This window comes from Tenrec ecaudatus, chromosome 4 (assembly GCF_050624435.1).
Source record: "Tenrec ecaudatus isolate mTenEca1 chromosome 4, mTenEca1.hap1, whole genome shotgun sequence".
NCBI classification, from domain to species: domain Eukaryota; kingdom Metazoa; phylum Chordata; class Mammalia; order Afrosoricida; family Tenrecidae; genus Tenrec; species Tenrec ecaudatus.
Window position 1 is genome coordinate 60,307,990 of NC_134533.1, and position 25,295 is coordinate 60,333,284.

Genomic DNA, 25,295 nt, shown 5'->3' on the forward strand with positions numbered 1-25,295 from the left:
ATGGCCAGGTGCCTCACTGTGGTGTTGCTCCTTGCCTCCATCTGGACCACAAGGCTCCTTGTTCAAAGCTCTCTCCGGACTGAAGGTAAGTTTCCTAATGATTTCTTTCTTGAAGCAAGCCAACCTCTTGCCAAGGGCCCTCAAACCTAGTGAGCTCTTGCTTGTGTATTGCTGAGGAGGGAGTCAGCAGGGGCCTCCATTTCAAAGGAAGAGCTAATTACTGTAGCTTTGCTTGAGCTTTTCATCTTCTCCACAAAATGATTTACATCTCATTTTGCCACATTTTCACTTTTACTTTTAGGTATGGAATATTTCTAAAGACAATACTTTGGAAAAGAGGAGACATTTGTTTTTTTAAAGGGTTTTATTAACTGCTAGATCAAGGGCAAGCTTAAACGTGTTTCATTAAAGAAACAAACCATGATTGTGAACATTTTAAAGTTATCAATAAGCCCCGGGAAACCAGGCCACCTCTCACTAAGTGTTGGCCTATTTGATAGTTTGGGGAGTCTCAACACATGAATTCAATTCTCATTTTGCTATATGATAGAATGGATGTAATCTTTTGAGACTCAAAAAGTAGCAAATGAACTGAAGAAAAAAAATTCTTAGAAAATGTTGGTTGGAAAATTAGCCATGAGCTTCCCATCAAAAGAATGACATAGATAAAGTTATTTCGGTTTCTTAAATACCTAAACGGAAACCTCATTCTGCACTATAAGCAAAAAGCTGCAACCACTAAATCTCTTATAATAGAGGGGCAAATGAGTGTGTGTGCGCTCTTAAAGGGAAATTGTGTGTTCCTATGCTGGAAAATGCCCTCAGGCATAAGATACATTGAGAACAGAATTGAAGTCCAGGTCCAGCATGGATTAATAGATTGTGTTATTTTTATAAGGGAGGCTACAATGATTGATTCTCCTTTTTTTTAAATGTCCAAATAGTTACTTTTGCATACATTTTGTTTTGTGAAGCCCCGCCCCGGCAGACTACACATGATTCCCACTCTCTGCATCCTCAATAGACACAAATCTTTAAAAATTTGAAACAACCAAAAGTTACTCAGAATGATAATTGAGGAATAAGATGGCTGGTGGCATCAGGAAGGTGGGACTGTGGCTTAGTTCCTAGTGCTGAAAATAACAGAAGCACCACAGGTGGCATGACTTGAACAAATAGAAGTTTATTTTCTTCGTTTAAGAGGCTGCAAGTCTGAATACAGAGTACTGGCTGGAGAGGAAGACTTTTTCTCTCTGGAAAAGGTCCTTTTTCCTTCCATGTCTGCTTCCTGGTTCCTTGGCAACCTCCATGTGTCCTGGCCTAGATCAGAGCCCCCCTCTGGCACCTTGCTTGTCTAATCTCCTTGATATGTTAAAACGGAGCCTTGGTGGCATAGAGATTAAGTGTTCCGGTTCTCACTGCAAGATCAGCAGGTTGAAAGCATCAGCCACTCCTTAGGAGCATGACAGGGCTTTTCACTCCTCTGAACAGTTACAGTCTCGTGAAATCACAGGGGCAGATCTACCCTGTTCTTTAGGGTCGTTAGTAGTCAGTAGCGGCTTCATGGCAGTGAGTTTTTTAGATATCTCAGAGATTAATTCTAACCGTGCTCTGCCACATTAATGTAACACTAACTCATTTCCTAAATGGGATTAATACCATGGTGTAGAGGTTACGATTGAAAACACATATTTTAGGGGGCAGGAGCCTTGGTGTCTGGTATAGTGGTTACACACTGGGTTGTGATCTGAAAGTCAGCAGTTCAAAACCACCAGCCACTGTGAGGGAGAAAGAGGAGACGTTCTACTACTCCTGTAAAGAGTTATAGTCTCCAAAACCCACAGGGGCAGTTAGTTCTACCCTGTCCTATAGGGTAGCAGTGAGTTACCTTTTGCCATCCCTGCCCCCAAGTTCAGGCCTTTTCTACAATGCCAAATCCAAAATCTCGTTTTCTGAGTCACCTAAGTCAAATATGGGAGAGACTTTAGGGCTATTCCATCTGGAGGAAGTTTTCTCTTCATGGGTGCATCTGTGAGATCTTGACTGTATCTTTTTCCCACACACACTGGTGGAACAGGCACACAGTGGACATTTCCACTACAAATTGGAGAAACTGGGGAGGAAGGGATAGCGGGGACCAGTTCAGTCCAAGTCCCAGCAGAACAAACTTCAGTAGCTCCTCGAGTATAATCCTCTGCTCTTCAAGACCCATTAGGCAATGACCCAAGAGCCCCAGTGTGTGACCCAGTGGTTTCTAAATCAGGCAGCAAACCACAGGTCTGCAGTTCAAAACCTCAGGAGAAAGATGAGAATTTCTACTCCCGTAAAGAGATACAGATGCAGAGACCCACAGGGGCAGTTCTTCCCGCTAGAGTGACTCGATGGCAATTATTTGGGGGTTTTGTTTGTTTTGAGCTAATGACCCTGCTCGTTAGACTCTGGTTGCTGGCCCACCTCTCTGGAGTAGTCTGGATGGAGTGCCCTCAGCTCTGGACTTCAGCTTCACCTTCCAGACTACTCCTAGTCCATCTGAATGTCAACCCACCGACTCAGTCCTGGCAGGCCCCATTCTCCTGTCCTTGAGCACAGTGCTCCATTCCCCCACCCAGGCCCCAGCTTTGGGCAGTGACTCCACTCCCCTGACACACTTTAACAGCAGTGTTACATTGTAGAACTGAGGTGTCAAAGCCAGACTCTTTGGAAAGAGGAAGCTACAGACCCATTCTTTGAGATCCAGGAGACCATGGCACCGCCCTTTGAAACCCAAAAGATCCCGTTTCCCAGGCTCCTTTCAACAGTTCTGCTGATTTCAGAACTGCTCCGGGGATGGTCCTTTTCCTTCCTTGAGGATAACAGGTGTAGCTCCTTCGACCTGTTTCCTGCCTGTAGAATTTCAAGAGGCGGACGTTCTTTCTCTGTCCCCTTCTGTCAAAGCGGATGAGTTTTCTGCCGTGGTCGTTGGTTCGATCCATCAGTCACAGGCTTAGTCTCTGGAAGAAAAAATGGTGTAGACACATCCTTGGCGAAATGTTCCAAGCCACGTGTCTTTGGTTTGTACTGCAGCATTTTCCAAATCGCTGAGTTCTGTTTCCCTTTTACACAGTTCATGTTTAAGTCCATCTCTTTCTTCTTACAATTTACTATAAGCGGCAAGGAATATTTTCATCAGCCAGAGAGGCACATTCATCCCTTACCGGTTCTACCTTCCACCAAACATTTGAACATCATCCAAGCAAGTTTTTGCCACTGCAACTCCCTGTGTGCAATCATATGTTTATTATTTTCTTTTAAATTCTTACTGAAAGCATATTTAATGCCCTCATTTCTAACAACATTTTGTTGCTGGTACCTTACGCATTCTCAAAGATGATCATTTTTTAATAGCTCTCCTGACTTCTGCTTGAGCCCTCACCACAGTTACCTTTGACCTCCATAACTCTACCAACAGCCACTTTAAAGTAATCTAGGATTTTACTACTCCAAACCAAACTCACTGCTATCAGGTGATTTCCAACTCACAGGGACCCTGTAGGACAGGGTAGAACTGCTCCTGTGCATTTCTGAGGCTGCTTGTTCAATCTCTTTTTATCTCAAAAGTAATAGATTCAAAACACACCCTACGTAATCCTGCCTCATTAACAAGACAACTCATTCTCAAAGGGGATTATGACCATGAGTATAAGCATGAGGATCTATAACATATTTGGAGGGATACCCTGTACTTAATCTAGGGTAGACGGGGTCCAGTATTTTTGAGAGCCTATTATGTGCACAGGGGAGCAAGGTCAGCCGTTCAAAGTCAGCAGGGGAAGGTGAGGCTTTCTACTCCCGTGAAGCTAGTCTCGATAGGCACGAGGGCAGTTCCAGCCTCTCTTAAAGGGTCGCTACGCGTCGGAACAAACTCTATGGCAGTGAGGGCTTTTTTGTTGGTTGGTTGTTTTTCTTTTTAAATGTAGGCACATAGATTATTTATATGTATGTATATAAATTCATTCAATCATCTCAAGATATTTTCTAAATGAAGAAATAATCGGCTTAGAGAGGCCAAGTTACAAAGAATAAAATGACTTCCATTTGCTGACCGCCTATTGTGAGTTGTGTCTCTGCTGGATGTAAGTTAGTCTCCTTCTGAGAAACATCCGTGGAGGAAGACAGAACGATCCCTGTTTTATAGTTGAAACTGCTGACATGCATAAGGGCCCACAGCCAGCAAACAGCAGAAGGAATATTCAAAGCCAGGTCTGCTTTCTGAGAGCTACTCACTCACTCACTCACTCACTCACTCACTCACTCACTCACTCACTCACTCACTCACTGCCATCAGTTGATTCCAACTTCCAGTGACCCTGTACGAACTTCCTCTGGGGGTTTCCAAGGCTGTAAATCTTTGTAGGAGCAGAAAGCCTCTTCTTTCTATGGAGAAGCAGCTAGTGGTTTTGAACAGCTAATCTTTTGATTTGCAGGGTTCCTGATTTTGAGAATAGGTCTATCATAATAGAAACAATAGTTTTTATAGTAAAAAGAGGGGTATGATGAGAGAATAGCAAAACCACACTATAATTAATGAGTTTCCCCTACAGGCAATTCTCAAAGCAGCAGACAGCGAGCTCATGGGTTAAAGGAGCCATGCTCCAGGCCAAAGGTGGGTTAGAAGAGCTTAGCTCTAGCCGTGTGTCCGTATTTTCTACTCGCAGCAAAGCAGGAGATACCACAATGGCATCGTTAAGATCTGGGATTTTAGGATCACAACTCAATGTGTAAACACTATGCCACCAGGCTCCTCTCTCAATACTGATATCAAACCAAAAAATCCAACCAAGCTGCCATCGAGTCGATTCGAAATCATAGTGACCCGAGGCTGCAAATCTTTACGGGAGTAGATAGTCTCAACTTTCTCCCATGGAGCAAGCTGGTGATTTTGAACAGCCGACTTTGTGGTTAGAGCTGACCCTCCAAAGCCATACAGACAGTAGTATTTCTCCATACAGTCTTAAGAGGATACTCTGTCATGGCAGTCATGCACATTCATATTGAGATGCTGACTCTGATCTCTCTCAGTGAGAGTAGGAAGCAAACAAAGCCATTCTCAAACACAGCACTTCACATACCTACTTCTTTTCTCAATTCCCAGCCCCAGAGCACAGCATGGTTGTCTGGAGAACTTAGAAATGTTCCCTTTCATGTTTACAGGATGAAAGTTCCTTTAGGCACCGATCTAGAAAACGGTCGCTACATTTACTTGGACATCTGATGCACAGAGCTGTATATAAGCAGTTAGGTAGGAGATTGAATGAATGAAGGCCAATAAGAACAAGACACCTGCATACAGTGCATCTTGGCAATTTCATCCTCCTCGTTCCACTGCCACAGGTTGATTCTGACTCCCAGCAACCCTGCAGCGAGGGTAGAACTGTTCCTGTGGATTCCCGAGACTGTAAATTTTCAAGGGAGTAGAAAGTCTCATCTTTCTCCCAGGGAGTGGCTGGTGGTTTCAAACGGCTGACCTTGCAGTTAACAGTGCACAACCAACTACATCTTCAGGGCTCCTGGGCAATTTCATACAGGTCTATAAATTTCCAAACCCAAAGGGAGTGGGCCAAGGGAACTCCTGAATCCACTAGGTTCTAAGTAAATATATGCTTCACATCTTAACTGTTTAACTGTCTAAACTTCCTCAACGGGATAAATCACTGGGAGACTCAAACCAATGCTTTGGTAATAACATATACAGAAAATAATGTTATCTATGATTTACTGAGTCCCTGCAATGTGGCGGCAACCATCTTTAAAAGGAGATTTTGCCTTGTTTTTCATAATTGACATTGTGTGAAGTGTTGGGAGGAAGGGTTACAGCCTCGGAGAGTTACAGCCTCGGAAACCCCAGGGGCAGCTCTACCCTGCCCCATAGGATCACTGTGATTCGTGAAGTCTCTGCCTGGCAGTGAGTGAGGAAGGGACTCTGTGAAGTTTGTAGTTCTTCTTTTGATTTTATAGATAAGAAAACTAATGTACAATGAGATGAAGAATTAACCTAAACACCACAACCTAGACTCAAGCCCTGGTCTGACTCTAAAACTCTACTACCTTTATTTAGTTTCTCTGTCCCAGTTAAGAGTCAGCACCATCACTGCCCCGCTCCTCCAGAACCTTCTGAGTAAGCCTGCCCCCCTCTGGTCAGAGACAGATCATGTTCTCTTAGACCAAGTGCAACATTTCCAGCTCATCTCAGAAATAATGATGTGCCCCAATTCATATTAGGAGTCCCTGGCTGACACAACTGGAGCTCTGGTAGCATAATAGTGATGACTCAAGGTCAGCAGTTCAAACCCATCAGCTACTATGAGGGAGAAAGATGAGGTTTTCTATTCTCCTACGAATTTACAGACAGACTCAGAAACCTATATGGAGCAGTTCTACCCTGTCCTGTAGGGTCACTATGGGCCAGAATTGACTCGATGGCAATGAGGTTTGGGTTTGAGGGGAGGCACAGATGGTGAAGCGCTTAACAGTTCGCTGAAAGGTTGGCGGTTCACCGCTTGGAGATGCCTTGAAAGACAGGCCAGTGATCCACTTCCAGAACATGGCGTACTTCAGAGCCCCAGGGAGCCATTCCGCTCTGCACACATGGAGCGGCCTTGAGTTGGAATCTGTTTGATGGCAACGAACAACAACGAAACTTATGTTGGTTCAGAGCAGTGGTTCTCAACCTTCCTAATGCTGCGACCCTTTCATACAGGTCCTCATGTGGTAGTGACCCCCAACCATAAAATGATTTTCATTGCTTCTTCATCACTGTCATTTTGCTACTGTTATGAAATGGGTGACCCCTATGAAAGGGTCGTTTGACCCTCAAAGAGGTCACAACCTACAGGTTGAGAACCGCTGGTTTATAGAGAGTTACTAACTCGTCTATTAACCAGAGTCCTGCGTTCTATAGTGAAATCTCAGCCCTTCGTTTTACAGACTCTAGAAAGGCTTGCAGCAACTACCTGACCTAGACCCATCCAAGGAATTGATCACCAAAATGCCCGCATGATAAACAATGCCTGCAGTGAGACAGGACATGGACCCTCATCTGGTGGGAGCTGTAGTTTCTTTCAGGTCAAGCACCCATCTTCCTCCTCAGGGAAATGCCCAGCCCATGCCAAATACCACCTCTTACCGATACATCAAGACATGAATGCTCTGCTAGCAAGGAGAGGCTGTGGGTGGGGACCAGGACTACAGCACCCTGAGGATCTCTGATTCCTTTGCAGATCTTTCCTTCTCAGGACCTTGCAGAATTATGGGAGTCACCTTTGTGAGCAAAATGAAGGTGCAAATGAATTTCACAGAAGCCAAGGAGGCCTGTAGGCTACTGGGACTAATGATGGCCAGCAAAGCCCAGGTAGAAACAGCATGGAAGCTGGGCTTTGAGACTTGCAGGTAAGAAATGTCTGGTTCTGGTATCCCTGCTGGAGCCCTCGTGGGTCTGGGTTCATTTTCAGCCACAGGGATGGTGACCCCTGGTTTTTCACTGAACTGTCATTCTGTCTCACAGCTTTGGCTGGGTGATCGATGGGTCCTCGGTGGTCATCCCTCGGATTCTCGCAAACCCTAAGTGTGGGAAGAACAGGGTCGGCGTCCTGACTTGGAAAGTTGCCGACCACCAAAGGTTCGGGACCTATTGCTACAACTCGTCTGGTAAGTCAGAGCCAGGTGGAGCGCTTCCGCTGTGTCTCCCGACCTCTGTGACCTGTCCACAAAGAGCCACCTGAGTGGCAGCAGGAAGCAATCATGGTGGAGACCAGCTAATCCTCCCAGCTCTGCCTACCTGGCCACACTCAAACCCACGGCTCTTGGCTTCATCCTGACTCCTGGCAGCCCCCGGGTGTGACTGGGCAGAAATGCTCCGTAGAGTTTTCTTGGCTGTCGTCGCCGTATGGAGACAGACGGCCAGGACGTTTTAGGGTATTTTCTACAGTGCTGGTGGGGCGTGTTTCATCCGCCAACTTCGGGCTTCGTAGCCGAGTGTACCAGAACTTACTTGACCCAGCTAGAGGTTAAATTAGGAAAAATGTGACTGAATGGTAACATAGGGCAAAGGTACCCCAGAAGACTCCATGCCTGCCTCTTCCCCCATTCATTCTCTCACCCATCCTGTAAGATCAGCAGGAAGAAGGGAAGGACAGAAATGCATATAGTGGACCCACATGGACAAAGCAATGTACTGGAGAACTGGCGAGCATTACCTCCCTGAATCCTGGGGTAAACTTTATCATTGCATTTGGCAGATAAAGAAGTCCCATAACTGTAAAGGTCCAAACTCAAGTCTAACACTGAAGTTAGGCGTTTCCTCACATCCCTTTACAATAGAGAAAAGTCAGATGCTCCATTTGACATTTTAAGATGATCCACTCTTCATTTTTTAAGTCTTATTGGCATATGATCCACATACTATACAATTTGAGGGTTTAGAAATATTAAAAAGAATTATACAATTATCCCTACAATCTATTTTAGAATTTTAAAAATTCTTATATGCGTTATTAGTATTGTTTACTAAGTATGATTCCTCATTCCCCAAAAACTTCCCTGCCATACCCTAAGAAACTTCTTTTTTTTTTTTCCCTAAGAAACTTCTAATGTAGTTACTGTTTCCATATATTTGCCTATCCTGGATTTCATATTAACAAAATCATATAAAACAAAACAACCCCCCCCCCCACACACAGAAAACACTCAATCCAAAAGAAAACCAAAGACAATAAAAGCTAGAATACATTTACAATGACTCAAAAGTGAAAACAAATAATAAGGTAATAAAATTTAACCTAACTATATCTGCATTAATCCACTTTCTAATACACTTTTGGAAACCCTGTAAATGAATTTTGGGCTTTTACTCTCATCTATAGCTTTCTACAAACTGGTGTTCAGAGTTCAAACTCTAATATAATTCCTCTCTGGTCTTGGATTTTATTATTTATATTCCTTGGATCCTACAGGCTAATGTGCCTCTTGTGTGTGGACTTAGTTGACATTTCACTTTGATGGCTGTTTGTTGTAAGAAAAACCTTTAAGACCCCAGATTCTATTCTTTCTGACAGCCAGGCACCATCTAATTTCTTCACCACTCTTTGCTATAGCACCCATATCTTTAGTGATCTCTTCATGAGAGCAAGTATGGAGTAGGGCCACTTCAAGAAAGAATTGTTTTTTTTGGTTTTTAAAAATCATTTTATTGGGGGCTCATATATGCCTTATCATAATCCATACATACATCCATTGTGTCAAGCACATTTTGTACATTTGTTGACATCATCATTTTCAAAATATTTTCTATTTGAGCCATTGGTATCAGCTTCTCATTTTCCCCCTACCTCCCCAACTCTCCTTTGTTCATGAACAGCTTGATAATTTATAAATTATTATTATTTGTATGTCTTATACTGACCGATGTCTCCCTTCACCCACTGTTCTGTTATCCATCACCCTGGGAGGGGGTTATAGATGGATCATTGTGATCGGTTCCCCCTTTCTCTCCTCACCTTTCCCTTACCCTCCTGGTATCGCTACTCTCATTATTGGTCCTGAGGGGTTTATCTGTCCTGGATTCCCTGTGTTTCCAGCTCTGATCTGTACCCATGCACATGCTCTGGTCTAGCCAGATTTGTAAGGTAGAATTGGGGTCATGATAGTGTGGGGAGAAGCATTAAAGAACTAGAGGAAAGTTGTAGGCTTCATCGGTGCTATGCTGCACTCTGACAGGCTCATCTCTTCCCTGTGACCCTTCTGTAAGGGGATATCCAATTGTCTGCAAATGGGCTTTGGGTCTCCACTCCACACTTCCCTTCATTCACATTGATGTTTTTTTTGTTCAAGAACTAATTGTCAATGAAGGGAGACATTGAAACCTAGAGAGTAAAGGCGATTTTCTTGAGGTCAAACTGTTGTCTCTTTAACCTTGTTGGCAGATCTGATCTCCTTTAGGTCAAAGACTTCGTGTAGATAAAGTTGTCAGAAAGGTCATTTTTTTTTCCTTTTACTAAATGTCCACTCATTCTCAGTTTGCTACATGACCATTTTCCTGGCTTAATACTATTCATACATTCTCATACATCTGACCTTCAAAAATTCAGATTAAGTGGTAATAGATTGGCTGGATTTCAGTATCATTCTCTAAGATCTAATATAAGCATATACCAACCAACACTAGCAGAAAACATCCTGGAAAGTCAACAGGAGATTCAAGCAAAACTCCGGACCAGGGACTTGGGTATAGGAAGGTTCTCAAAAAGGCTTCTATCAGTGCCCTCACACCACAGACACCCCCGCTGTCACTCAGAAGAGGGGTCTGGCATGTTTATGTCCCACAGTCAGTCATTGCAGAGCCAACTCCGGAACGTGCGCTGCTTCGTGTGTGTGTGTGTGTGTGTGTGTGTGTGTGTGTGTGTCTTCATCATCTCCCTTTTCTGCCTCATAACCATAACCTTTGGCTGGGGAATCGCCTCCTTCTTATGTCATACCTGCTTATTAGCTTATCAACAGCCTCGGCCCCTGTCCAATAGCTGTGTGTGTTAACTGCCTACCCTGCCTGCCACTGGTCAGTGGGATTATCAGATCACCAGCCCTAATAAAGCAGAGAAAGAGGACAGATTGCTCTGTTTCTCTGTCACAGTAAATGACACTTTCCCCGGGACACATCTTGAAGCTCTAAGTGCTGGGTTCCAGATGCTTCTGGAATCTTAGTTCTCTCCTTTTTGCATGCCATCCTACAATGATGATTGTGTCACTCTTCTGCTCGGCAGTCTTTGACGACTTCCCTTTGTAAACCACGAGGCCTCTTTTATATTTTGCATATCATATCAGGTTTGTGAAAATATTCTCTCCTACAAAATAACTTCCAAATGCTTTAACATGACCATCATGAACCTTCACACTCTCATCTCGGTCTGTCTTCCCAGATTCAACTCCTTCTTGCGGTCTTGCTAATTCTGTCTCGCACACCCCACACTCCAGTCATTCTGTGTTCGCTGCCACCTTTCAAACATCTAGATACTGGATCTTGCTATTCCTATTGATGGGAATATGCTCCTTCTTTTACAATACTAGATTGACTACTTCTCTGTCCCAACCCCGATGGTCTTTTTATGCCTCAAACATGCTAAATACACTCTATTTCAGGCTCTCTGCCTTTCTGTTCTCTTTAGTTGCAGTGGTTTTGCCCTAGATCTTCAATGACCAGCTACCTTTCACCATTCAGGTTTCAGCTTAAATATCACCTCCCCAAAGGGAACTTTTCTTATCACCCAGCCAAAGTATCTGTGTCCCATCCTCCACTCCTACTGATTTAATCTTTGCTCTATCTAATTTTCTTCTCACCATTTACCATTCTCTGAAATTTCTGGTCTACTTTTTTTTTAATTATCCCTGTCCTTCCAAAAGCATAAGAATTATTTGAAAGGAGAGAATTTGTCTTTCTAGGGTCATATCCCTAACACTATGCCTGGCACAGTGGTTCCTACTTCCAAGAGGAAACAGTTCTTGAAAGAATGCACCACTCCTCCATCCTCAGTCCGGATGTCATGTCTTCTTTGGGCCAGAGCCATCTCCCTTATCAAAATACCTCTGCCCTCCTGGAAGCAGGAGCCATGCCTTATGTCTAGTTCCCAACAAGTACACTGTGCTCATTATGTTGTTTCCCACTGATACTTAAACATGTGCATGTCTTCAGAGAAGAAGTTAGCACGTGCTTAAGAATGGGAAGTGTGCATAAACGTTCAGGACAAACAGATGAGTGCTTGAACGAGTGGTGGTCCACACAGGCAATGGAATGTGTCGCAGCTATAAACAGTAGTGATGAGTCCATGAAACACAGCACAGATGAACCTGGAGGGCATCACACTGAGTGCAAGTATGTCGGTCACTAAAAGACAAAGATCGTATGGTCTCACTTTTAGCTAAATAGTAGACATTAGTTATTTTGAGTAATGGGACAGGCGATCCAAAATGTGTGCAAAGTTGGTACATCTGACCTAAGTAAGTGAACAAGTATGGCCTAAAAAGGGCAATTAAAATAAATGTAATGACACATACAAGTCTCGGAAAACAGCAATAACAACCAAAACCATATGCTAGAAATAGGAAGGCATGCTTGAGCACACATGCAAATACAGGTATGTTTGTAGGTGTGTTAGACAGGGTTCTCTATAGAGACAAAACCAGATTGCTAATAATTATATATATGTGAAGATAGATAGATAGATAGATAACACAAGAAATGAACAGTTTAATTATAAAGCAGTACAAATGGCTCAGTGCAACTCACTCCCGTGAGAGAGTTGTGAGACACTGGCAGTCCTTCAAGTCTTGAGGGCCGCCAGCTAGTCGTCTGTAGAGAGAATTTCAGGCTATTCCGGCACAGGCAGCAAACAGCAAGGCAGGTCACCAACAGTTAGTCAGGTCACCAACAGTCAGATCACCAACAGACAGTCCACAGCTCAAGAAATGTAAATTCCAATTGTGTGGCAAAGCAGGTCTTGAAGGAACTTCAAATTACAGCGACACAGTCCACAGGTTTGGTGTCCCACACGTAGTGTAGCTTGCAAATTGAGGCACAGAGCAAGCAAGGCACACTGGTCCGATGATCAAAGAGCGAGGGACAAGAAAGGCAAGGCTCGCTGAGCCATTTATCTCTCCGCCCTTCAATTAATCCCACATGTGTTTATCGGCCAGGCTGGCACAATAAACTAACTACCTCGGTAGGCATAGGCATATACATTACTGGATGATCGAGAGAGCTATTTCTGTACAATAAAGAACACAGGCGGCAGAGTTATGGAGACATTCTTGACATAGTCAAACACTTTAAGGGATTGGTTGACTGGGTTAAAGGACCATAGTCTTAGTCTTATGAGACAATTAGTCAAGTGAAATAACATAATGTTTTACCTCCTATTTTGATGAATAGGCTTTAGGGTCTTAAACTCTTGTGGGTAAGCACCTAAGGTACACCTACTGGTCTCTGCCCATCTGTAGCAAACAAGAAGGAAGGAAAGCAAAAACAGAGAAGAAATTAGTGCACAGGCCTAAGAGCCCACGGGAACCAAACACTGACAAAATGTGGTTTAACAGCAGGAACCATGACTTTGATTGATAAGTTTACTTAATGTTCAAAACCAATTATCTTCATTTACAAATGTGCTTGATAGCTTATATCCCAGTAGATGCCACCTACTGTTGTCACAAATTCCTAGGGATTAAACTTAGATGTATTTCATATAACAATATACTGTATGTCTCTAGAGGAGCCCTGGGCACCCATTGGGCTGCTAACTGCAAGCTCAGCAGTTTGAAACCAGCAGCTGCTCTGCAGGAGGGAGATGCCGCTTTCTCCCACAACTCCAGCCTTGGGAATCTGCAGAGGCCCTTCCACTCTGTCCTGTAGGTCACTATGACTCTGACTCAGTGGCAGTGAGAGCCATCGACTGGTATTGATCCTTAGGCACGGTCATGTCTCTGAACCTTACTCTTCTCTTATATAAATTGGGGTTTGAGAAAACATTAAATAACAGGTACTAAAAAATCAAGCAGGGTCAACTCAGAGTAAAATGTTCAACAAATGCTAGTTTCCTCTCTGTCACCTACTAGAAAGCAAACCCTGGTCCCTGCCCTGCTCCCCACTTCCCCAGCCCCACCCCACTCCCTCTTTAAAACCTCTCTTTTTTAAAAAATTAAAAGATCATCTTATTGGGGGCTCATACTGCTCTTATAACAATCCATTCATCCATTGTATCAAGCATATTTATACATAGGTTGTCATTGTTTTTTTCTAAACACTTACTTTCTAATGAGCCATTGGTGTCAGCTCCCCTTTTTACCCTCCTTCCCCACCCCAAACCATTTTTTTGATGAGCACTGAGAAGGCTGATTTCGGCAGAATCTTCTCCTAAGGGGGTGTCCTGGGTCTATTTATTCTTCTCTACTCCTTCCTTAAATTTTACTTTCCTCTTGATCCATCGAATAATAACTGAACATGTACTGTGTGCCACGCACCATGCACAAATCACGATGAACAAGACAGACAGACAGAGTCCTTGCTTCCCCGGAGGGGTCTGGGAAAGACAGAGATGGAAACCAGCACAGCGCTCCTGGGGTCAATCGAATCAACCAGTCTGAGAAAGAGATGCTCCATCAGCATTTGAATAGTAATCAAAAGTGAGCCAAATAATGAGTATGTAACAAGTCTAATGGGTAAAGGAAGCATCAGAGCCAGGGCCTTTGATGGGAGCGAACAAACACCAAACAGGAGAGGGATTTCAGTATGAACGGAGCCATGAGAGCAAAACTTTTCTCAGAGGTGGCAGCTCACTGAACGACTGAAGCAGGAAGGTGGTGTGGCTAGGTTTACAGTTGGGTAAAATCACTGTAACTTCAGAGTTGAAGGATTGGAAGGAGGGAAGAGAGGAGGCGGAAAAAAACAAGTAGCGGGCTGTTGTACTATCTACTTATTCTATTCTCTCTCTCTTGACAGATGTTTGGGTTAACTCGTGCCTTCCAGAAATCCTCTCCACCAAGGAGCCTACCCTCAAAACTCAAACTTCAACATATACAGCAAAAATCAATGTCAGTGACAGTTCAAATTCAACACCACCTTATTCCTCTGCTCCTGCTCTGAGTACTGCTCCCCCTAAGGCTTCTACTTCTAGTTCACGGAAACGGAAATTAATTTGCATGACAGAAGTTTACATGGATACAACTCCCATAGTTACAGAAAGCGATTCATATATTGAAAGTCAAGTGGCATCTAAGAAAGAAGCTGCTGAGTTTGGAGGTAACAGTTTTCTGTGTCTGTATCATGTGTTTATATAGAACAGGTAACAGAGAAATTAGCCTGTCTCCAGATTGGATCCTCAGGACCTGCCAAAGATAAAGGCTTCATGAAAATTCAGTTGTCAAACAGTAACAGAACTTTGGAGCTGTGAAGAACTCGATAATCTAATTAAATATTCTGCAGATAAAATGGTCTCGAAGACTTAAAAAATTAACTCGAATTCCTTATCTGTTAATATGTATAAGTTCTTTTAAGGACATACGTCTGTCTCTAATGCCTTCCACTAAACTCTAGCAGCTAGAAGGTTGGTTCTTATAGCAGGTCTTGCACTACGTTAGCTCCAGGGGAGGACATGTACTCCATCTGCCAGACTGTGAACTCACAGAGCAGAGGCAAGCTGGAGGGGCAGGGCCAAGGATTCAACAGGTGAAGGCCAAGGAGCCGATCTGGCTACAGAGAAGGCTTCTCTCTACATCTTGTCTCAATCATTGGTAAAGATGAGTCTTGAAAAGAGCAACACTGACCATGTACAAACAGTGGAAGACCAACAGGCCTCTGTTTCTTGCAGGTGTTCCGACGACTCTGCTCGTGCTCGCCCTCCTCTTCTTCGCCGCTGCAGCTGGCCTTGCCGTCTGCTATGTGAAAAGGTGGGGTCCTTGCACATCGCTAGCCTTGGAATCTTTGTCATAGCGCCATCTTGTGTTTGGCCAGGGCGGTTGTTGGCATTTTCTTGGCTACACTGGAGATGCTGGTCCTCTTACAATGTCAATTATCTCTTACCTCTTCTCCTTGTCTTTACTCTTTCTTAAGTGTTTTCTCAAATTTATTTCACCTAGATTTGAGAGATAGGTCAATGGCCGCCCCTTTACAATCAAGAAGAAAAGACTGGCGGCTGGGAACAAAAGGGCAGGCTTTATTTTGATCTTTCGTCCCGTGAGGTCAGCCTACAGTTTGGCCTGTGAACTCACTGTCTTATCTAAATAGATCCATGATGGTGGCATGTGTCCATGTGCTTTGAGTATGGATATACCGGGGGCTTCAAAAGTTCATAAGAAAATGGAATTACAAGGTCATGAAGATTTCCCACAAACTTTTTGAAGAAGCCATCTTATATGGGCATCACTCTGAAATAGAAGCATCCAGTGACTTGAGCCAAAACATGGGCCAGCATAGACAGAGCATCCTCTATTGTTCTTTGTGCAATGTGGAAGTTTCTCACTGCCATTTTTTGTTTATACTTACAGGTACGGGAAGGCCTTCCCATTTACAAACAAGAGTCAGCAGAAGGAAATGATTGAAACCAAAACAGTGAAGGAGGAGCGAGCTAATGACAGCAATCCGACTGAGGAATCAAAGAAAACTGACCAGAAGACTGAAGAGCCCAAGAATCCACCTAAAACTGCAGTGCGGTGCCTGGAAGCTGAAGTTTAGCTGAGACCAAAATGAAGGACACACCTCTGACGGGTTTCTTTCTTGCTGCCCAAGTATCCTATCCCCAGCTGGGGAAAATCAAAGGGCCAAAGAACCAAAGAAGAAAGTTCATCCTTGGTCCCTAACTGGAATCAGCTCAGGGGTGCCTGTAGACTCTGGAGCTCATCAAAGGGAACTCCTTTCTTAATCCTTCCTGGATCCTACCCTCCTACCCTCCAAAGCCTTTCTAGTCTGATTATGTCCTAATAAAATCCCAGCAGGAAAAGGAGCCTTGCAAAAACCCAGGAACCTAACATCAGTGCACACTGGTGAAAGGGCCACTAGGTTGGCCTGGAAATCGGTGAGTTGGGAGCCAAGGAACCACTGAGTCCAGGCGTTCTCTGCCGACTCCCCTGGCCCAGATCCTTCCTTAGATCGGAAAGAGGAACAGTTACATCACCCTGGCATGCCCTCCTGAGCCAGACAACAGCAAAGGGAGGGAAGGCAGAGTCTAGCACATGAGGCCATGGAGATTCATGTGACTAGAGACCTAATCTCCATAAAGCCAAAATAAATAGATAAAAAGAATGAGGCCAAAGCCTATTGTCAGAAGGGTCTACAAACACAGACAAGGTCAAAGCATTCTTCTCTGAATGACTGCAGTTGGAACCACACTTTATTACACACACACTGTGTTTTCTCTCTCTCTTGCTTCTGCTATTTTCTCTAAAAGAAACAATATATTATTATATGAAACAACAAAAAAATACAAATCTGAGATACAGAAACTATTACTGAGGTAAATATATATCTATATTTACAGTAATAAAACTCAGTGTGCATTTACATCCAACACTGTGCAAGGTATTACATTCTGCAATTGAATGTGATTATTTTTAAAAATTGCTTATAGAATGTTGTCTGAAGCTAATGTTTTACAGTTCTTATATATCTAGCTTATCCTCTCCCACTACTAATGTTATTTTGCTAACACTAATCTGTTATTTTCTCTAAATGGCCACCATCGTAATCTTAATTTATTATTAACATGCCCAAGAAGACCATTATTACCTCTGTACATCAGAGCCCATTTTTAATGCCATTAATAGATGTCTTATGAGCTCCCTTGTTTCAGCAAGAGGAGTCTGTGAAGTGCAGAGATATGTGGGCTGGAAAAATAAAAGCAACTAGAAACTTTCTTTGTAGTCTTATTTACTCATTATCACAAAATTGAAAGACCTCAGCAAGAAAGAAACCAGCCTGAGGTGTGTTCTCTCAGTTCTTTCTCCTCTGAGAAATACTATTGCAAAATTAAAGACGTATAATGCAAAATTGAAGGACCCAAGCACACTCTGTTGTTTGCAAAAGAAGGGTGACTTTGGTTGTGAAAAAGGAAGTGAGTGTAAAGCCAACAGTACATGGATCACCATGTGGGGCTGTTCTTGCCCCAGCAGTCTTGTTCTGAGCCACTCAAGTACATATATGCACGAATGGAGGGGAGGTAGTGTCCGACCACCTTCGTCTTCTCAAGGGGCAAGGAGAATCATGCTGGCATCACACTAGCATCAGTCCAAAGCCGGAGTCCTACGACTCAGAGGGCAGACCTGCCTTCACCCTCCAACCTTCTTTCCCAATTCTGATACCAACGGTCCCTCCCATGGCACTCTGCTTCTCTTCTGCATTTGCTAATCCATTGCAGTGGATACACAGAACTCACACACCAGGCTCACAATTATGGGGTTTATAATTGTGGAAAAAAGGGAAGTTAATGGGTTACAATTCAGGATCAGAAATGCCGAGGATACAGATTTTAAGTCAGAACAGCCTATTTTTATCCATGCCTACCCCTTAGCAGGCATACCTCTTTCTGGTCCTCAGCCCCTCTCAGCCCTATGACTTCTTGGTTTCTGCCCTGCTTGGGTAAATCTTGTTCAATCTACATTAGTGATAAGAGGTTCCCACCCTTCCAGGGAGACTCTTGTGCAAAGGCACTGGGCTTTCTTGCTCTATGGGCCAGGAATCCCGATGCTCTATCTCCTGCTTTGGGTGCTGCTGCCATTCACCTGTGGTGTCATAGCTCTGTTTCCTGATCAGGGAGGGTCAGTGCAGTGCAGGGGTCCCGGGTCCAAATGCTGTTTCAGAATTCACAAGAAGAGCTGGAGATTCAGGGGAGCCCACTTGTTCTGTTTCTGCAGCTTCCCTTTTCCCTCTCTCTAGTCTGTCCCCTTAAACGGCTACATCATCTCCCCCTCACCAGTGACCCCACGGTTCCCTGGTCTTCTAGTTCAGAGATCATACATAAAATGCTAACGTGGGTTTTAATGATTGGTTCACAGAGGATTACTTTAAAATTTGGTTTAATTGCCAAGAATGAAATGTTCAGACTTCCCATATTTATATTTCTGGATACCCTTGAAACATGGGAATATCTGGACATAAAGAATCCATATTCCTTTATAGCTAAAGTTATTTTATGCTCCGTGGCGGCTGTCTTCTTTCAACGGATCATTTCTCCATTTCACCATAGTCCTCACCTCTCTCTATTGCACCGGAATGCCCAAGTGAAGGTGCATTCCCTATGGACTTTGTAATGCTGTTACCTTGTTTTCCACAACCAGCCCATTTCATTCATCACATTTCCTGCCTGGCCCTGAGTGTCTGAGTTTGAAACTCTAGGTTTGCAGTCCTTTACATGTTATTCAGTTCTCAGGGAGCGAAGAAAAGTATTTAGGTAGTGATCTCTCTGTGATGTGTCAGCTGAAAATAGCCAGATCCTCTATAACAGGTCCTGCTGTGGGCAAAGAGGAAGTATGCCACAGGAAATGGACCATCATGGGTCACACGGAGGTCAGTGGTCATAGATCACAGCAATAAAGCATTGTAGGAAAAGGTAATGGGAGATGACTTAGACTCACATAGTAATGATGGGGCCAAGTACTATGTAGAGCCTACTCTCCACCAGATACAGAGATCTGCAAGTGAATGTGGTGGGAGAATAATCCATTCAAAATGAGCTCCACAACACTAAGGCCCACGCTACTGTTCAGCACTGGCCCAGTACTGAGCACCACCACCTTTACAGCACAGACTTATAATACTAGTGTTTTAATCTGCTTAGCCTGGCAACAATAGATTAGATAAATCAGGTTGATCACCTAAGATCTTATTGTACTTACCTACTTGTAAGATCATGAGGGCCTTAGTTAAAGGTGATAGTACAGAATAGGATAAACTCAGAGTAATTGCACTAGGTAGAACAGATAAAATGGATTTGAATCTATTTTGCACCATTTATACACTATGTGACCTTAAGCAAGTGATTCTACCACTTTAAGCTTTTATCTTCTGCAAAACTGAAATGAGAATGGTACCTATTTTTCCTTCATCTATCTTTTAAGACAGTCCAAAAAAATTCACTGTCATTAAGTCCATTCTTACTTATAGTGATCCTATGGATGGAGAAGACCTGCTTTGTAGGATTCCAAAGACTGTACATCTTAATGGGAGGAGACATAAAGACATAAATCTGTCTCCCACAGAGTGGCTGATGGGTTCGAACCACCAACTCTGCTGTTAGTATCCCAGTGCTTAACTCATGGCACCACCAGGGATCCTTTAGTAACACTCAAAAGAGGAAATACTTACAGATAAAATATTTCTTATGCTGTGTTAGACACGAAGAACCGCAAAAAGAAAAAAGCAAACAAACACACAAAATAGGGGGGGAAATTCTTTTTTTAAGAATAAGAGGTATAGCTGTAGCCCAGGTGGGAACGGACCATGGTAGTACGGCAGGAGGAAAGTCAAGGGAGATGGAGGAAAGAGCTAGGAGTCAAGGGGCATTTATGGATGTCTAGACAAAGACATGTACATGCAAATATATATATGAGGATGGGGAAATAGATCTATGTGTCTATATTTATAGGTTTAGTATTAAGGTGGCGGAAGGACCTTGGGCCTCTACTCAAGCACTCCCTCAATGCATGAATACTTTCTTTTATTAAATTGGCACTCTACGATGCTCACCCTCCCGACACAACTGCTGAAGCCAAAGCGGGTGAACAAGTAAATGTGGTGAAGAAAGCTGATGGTGCCCGGCTATCAAAAGAGATATTATCTGGGGGTATTAAAGGCTTGAAGATAAACAAGCGGCCATCAAGCTCAGAAGCAACAAAGCCCACATGGAAGAACACACCAGCCTGTGTGATCACGTGGTCCGGAAGGGATCAGTTATCAGGCATCAATGAACAAAAAATCATATCATTGGCTGCACACCTCCATGATACGATCGCCGAAGACAAACGGGTCCATAAGTAAATGTGGCGAAGAAAGCTGATGGTGCCCGGCTATCGAAAGAGATAGTGTCTGGGGTCTTAAAGGCTTGAAGGTGAACAAGCGGCCATCTAGCTCAGAAGCAATAAAGCCTACATGGAAGAAGCAAACCAGCCTGTGCGATCATGAGGTGCCAAAGGGACCAGGTATAAGGCATGATGATATACATATATATATATTATACCATAGTGAATGAAGGGGGAAGTGCAGAGTGGAGACCCAGGCCCATTTGTTGGCCACTGGAGATCCCCTCATGGAGGGGTTTAAGAGAGGAGATGGGTCAGTCAGGGTGCGATGTAGTACCGATGAAGAACACAGCTTTCCCCCAGATCCTGGATGCTTCCTCCCCCCAACTACCATCATCCGAATTCTACCTTGCAGGACTGGATAGGGCAGAGGTTGTACACTGGTGCATATGGGAGCTGGAGGCACAGGGAATCCAGGGTGGATGATACCTTCAGGACCAGGGGTGTGAGGGGCGATGCTGGGAGAGTGGAGGGTGAGTGGGTTGGAAAGGGTGAACCAATTACAAGGATCTACATGTGACTTCTTCCCTGGGAGATGGACGGCAGAGAAGTGGGGGAAGGGAGACTCCGGAGAGGGCAAGATATGACAAAATAACGATGTATAAATTACCAAGGGCACATGAGGGAGGGAGGAGCGGGGAGGGAGGGGATACAAAAAGAGGACCTGATGCAAAGGGCTTAAGTGGAGAGTAAATGCTTTAAAAATGAGTAGGGCAAAGAATGTACGGATGTGCTTTATACAATTGATGTATGTATAAGTATGGATTGTGATAAGAGTTGTATGAGCCCCTAATAAAATGTAAAATGTAAAATAAAAATAAAGATATTTTTTAAAAGACCAGAAAAAAATAAGATAAAAAAAAAAGACCAGAAAAAAAAAAAGAATAAGACTCAAGACCAGAAAAAATGCTGGAACCATTTTGCTCTGGGAGTTAAGTCTAAGGAATCATCAACTCGATCCTGTCATTCTTCTGGAAGATAATCTGTGGTAATACAGGATTGGAACGCCGGTGAAAAATGCATACTGACAATGTAGACTTGGAAATCAGCTAAGGCGAGGTACTAGTTGAAGCTAGTAGGATATGAGTTCTCCAAACGCGTAGAAGTAGAGCAGAGGGCTGAAAACAGAGCTTGAGTAGAAGCAGCCAGAGAGGCAGGATCGGCAAAATATAAAAACCTCAGAGTAAAATACCTGCAAGATGATAAAGCTCTCATCTGAACTGTGGACCAATGCATGGTCCTCTGTAGTGTCCATTAGAACCGCTCCTCACAGCCTGGCCCATCAGGCCGTGATGATGATGTTCCTGAGTAGAGCAGCCAGTCCACAGAGAGAACAACATGGCTGGCCCTACTATGAGACATGATGCCCCTCAGTGACTAAGGGCGATACAGGGGACAGCACCGGAGACACAGTGTGGGAATTGCACCTGACCTGATCCCACCACACCGAGGCAAATCACTGGGGGAGTGCAGCGGAACAGCAAGGGAATGGAGTGGCAAGGTCCCCAGGGAATGCTGAAAGTGGACTTTGGGGCCAGGGCGTGGTGCCCCAACAGACTGGGCTGGAAAACGCTCCTAAGGGCCAGCAAATGATCCTTGAACGAACTACAAGCCTTTCTTTTGTGAAGTGTTTTGTTCTGTTCTTTGTCAGTGCTTTGTTTTTGTTGTTTTGTTGTCTGGTTGTATACTGTTGCTTTGTTTACCTCTGTCTTGTTTTCGTGCATGTTAGTGTCTCCACAGGTCTGTCTGAATAGGACAGGCTGGATGAACTATCTGGAGGAAAAACAACAGGACCGACAGTACCGGGGGGACTTGGGGTGGGGGGGTAGGGGGGTAAGGAAGTGGTGTTAACAAACCCAGGGACAAGGGAAAAACATGGGACCCCAAATGGTAGAGAAGGGGGAGTGGCAGGCATGGTGGGAAATGATCAAGGGTAAGGTTGCTTAGAGAAGAGGTATACTCTAGCCCAGGTGGCGATGAAGCATGGTAGTAGGGCAGGAGGAAAGTCAAGGGAGATGGAGGAAAAAGCTAGGAGTCAAAGGGCATTCATGGAGGTCTAGACAAAGACATGTACATGCAAATATATATAGGAGGATGGGGAAATAGATCTATGTGTCTATATTTATAGGTCAAATATTAAGGTGGCGGAAGGACCTTGGGCCTCTACTCAAACACTCCCTCAATGCATGAATACCTTCTTTTATTAAATTGGAATTCTATGATGCTCACTCTCCCGACACAACTGCTGAAGCCAAAGCGGGTGAACAAGTAAATGTGGTGAAGAAAGCTGTTGGTGCCTGGCTATCAAAAGAGATAGTGACTGGGGTCTTAAAGGCTTGAAGATAAACAAGCGGCCATCTAGCTCAGAAGCAACAAAGTCCACATGGAAGAACACACCAGCCTGTGTGATCGAGTGGTCCCAAAGGGATCAGTTACCAGGCATCAAAGAACAAAAAATCATATCATTGACTGCACACCTCCATGATAGGATCGCTGAAGACAAATGGGTGCATAAGCAAATGTGGTGAAGAAAGCTGATGGTGCCCGGCTATCAAAAGAGATAGTGTCTGGGGTCTTAAAGGCTTGAAGGTGAACAAGCGGCCATCAAGCTCAGAAGCAAAAAAGCCCACATGGAAGAAGCACACCAGCCAGTGCGATCACGAGGTGCCAAGGGACCAGGTATAAGGCATCATGCCAAAAAAAAAACAACAACGATATAAGTGTGTGTATGTATGTGTATATATGTGTATATGTATATGTATATATATACCATATTAAATGAAGGGGGAAGTGCAGAGTGGAGACCCAAGGCCCAAGTGTCGGCCAATGGAGATCCCCTCATAGAGGCGTTTAGGAGAGGAGATGGGTTAATTAGGGTACGAGGTAGTACCGATGAAGAACACAGCTTTCCCCCAGATTCTGGATGCTTCCTCCCCCCAACTACCATGATCCGAATTCTACCTTGTAGGCCTGGATAGGACAGAGGCTATACACTGGTACATATGAAGGCTGGAGGTACAGGGAATCCAGGGTGGATGATACCTTCAGGACCAAGGGTGTGAGGGACGATGCTGGGAGAGTGGAGGGTGAGTGGGTTGGAAAGGGGGAACTGATTATAAGGATCCACATGTGACCTCTTCCCTGGGAGAGGGACAGCAGAGAAGGGGGGAAGGGAGACTCCGGATAGGGCAAGATATGACAAAATAACGAGGTATAAACTACCAAGGGCACATGAGGGAGGGGGGAAAGGGGAGGGAGGGGGAAAAAAAAAGAGGACTGATGCAAGGGGCTTAAGTGGAGAGCAAATGCCTTGAGAATGATTGGGGCAGGGAATGTATGGATGTGCTTTATACAATTGATGTATGTGTATGTATGGATGGTGATAAGAGTTGTATGAGTCCCTAATAAAATGTAAAAAAAAGAAAAGAGGAGAAAAAATGATTAGGGCAAAGACTGTACAGATGTGCTTTATACAATTGATGTATGTATATGTATGAACTGTGATAAGAATTGTATGAGCCCCTAATAAATTGTTAAAATTAAAAAAAATAAAATAAAATCAATGACATTAAAAAAAAAAAAAGAACCGCTCCTGTGCATCCTCACAACCATCGCTGCGTCTGAGCCCCTTGTTGCACCCACTGTATCAATTCGCCTTATTAAGGGTCTTCCTCTGTTTCACTGACTTCCTACCATGCATACTGTCCTTCTCCGGGGACTGGTGTCTCCTGATAACATGTCTGAAGGAGGTGAAACAAAGTGTTGCCATCTTTGCTTCTAAGGAGCTTTCTGGCTGTACTTCTTCCAAAACATGTGTTCCTTCTCTTGGCAGCTGATGGTCAATGTTCTCCACCAACATCCTAATTGTTGTCCTTGTTGGGTGCCACGGTGTTGGCCTGTGCACAACAAAACAGAACATTTGCCTGGTCCTTTGCCGTCCTCACAACGGTTCATGCTTGTTTTAGTTTTTTTAAAAACATTTTATTAGGGACTCATACAACTCATCACAATCCCTACATACATCAATTGTGTAAAGCACATATGTGCATTCTTTGCCCTCATCATTTTCAAAGCATTTGCTCTCCACTTAAGCCCTTTGCATCAGGTCCTCTTTTTTTTCCCCTCCCTCCCCGCTCCCCGACTTGTTTTAATTTTATCCAGCTTCAACTTGCATTTGCACAGGAGCCAGTAAAGCTTGATTCTGCAGTTGCTCCACGGCCCTGTTCTAATGGCCTTGTGCCTCCCATCATCTCTTTTCTGCAGATGTAGTCAATTTGACTCCTGTGTATTCTGTCTGGTGAGGCCACAAATGCAGCCACCATTTAGGCTGTTGAAAAACTGTATTTCCAATGAATAGACCATTGCAAAACTTGATGGATTGATTGTGCAAGCTCTGACACCATTTCTATCACCAAGGCTACATCTTCCAACTACTGATCCTTCTTGTTTCCAACTTATGCATTCAAACTACCAGTAATTATCAGAGCATCTTGAGTGCAATTTGATCAATTTCAGACTGAAAACGTTGGTAGAAATCTTCACTTTCTTCACCTTTGGTTTGAGTAGTTTGTGTGTAAATGTGAATAAAAGTAATCTTAACTGATCTTCCTTGCATGTCGCTGGAACTCATCCTATTACTGACAGCATTGCACTTCAGGATCGATCTTGGAATGTTCTTTTTGACAATGTCACACCATTCCCCTCAATTTTCC

General features: G+C 43.8%; 1 protein-coding gene and 1 long non-coding RNA gene across 2 annotated transcripts in view; one reads left to right on the plus strand and one right to left on the minus strand.

The window, feature by feature from the left end:
- LYVE1 (lymphatic vessel endothelial hyaluronan receptor 1) lies at window positions 1-16,246 on the plus strand. Its single transcript, XM_075546078.1, has 6 exons — window positions 1-85; window positions 7,257-7,425; window positions 7,541-7,683; window positions 14,516-14,815; window positions 15,384-15,462; window positions 16,060-16,246. The coding sequence occupies exons 1-6, from the start codon at window positions 1-3 to the stop codon at window positions 16,244-16,246; spliced, it is 963 nt and encodes a 320-aa protein (XP_075402193.1).
- The window catches only part of LOC142444806 (uncharacterized), a 21,195-nt gene continuing 5,132 nt past the window's right edge, over window positions 9,233-25,295 (minus strand). The window contains exons 2-3 of the long non-coding RNA XR_012783933.1: window positions 24,277-24,479; window positions 9,233-13,014 (exon numbers count right to left, since the gene is read on the minus strand). This is a non-coding gene — a long non-coding RNA (uncharacterized LOC142444806). The remainder of the gene's footprint in view (window positions 13,015-24,276; window positions 24,480-25,295) is intronic.

Coding starts and splice junctions, on each gene's coding strand:
- LYVE1 (XM_075546078.1), top strand. CDS start 1: ATGGCCAGGTGCCTCACTGTGGTGTTGCTCCTTGCCTCCATCTGGACC. Junction 7,684..14,515: donor CTATTGCTACAACTCGTCTG/GTAAGTCAGAGC, acceptor CTCTCTTGACAG/ATGTTTGGGTTAACTCGTGC. Junction 15,463..16,059: donor GCCGTCTGCTATGTGAAAAG/GTGGGGTCCTTG, acceptor TTATACTTACAG/GTACGGGAAGGCCTTCCCAT.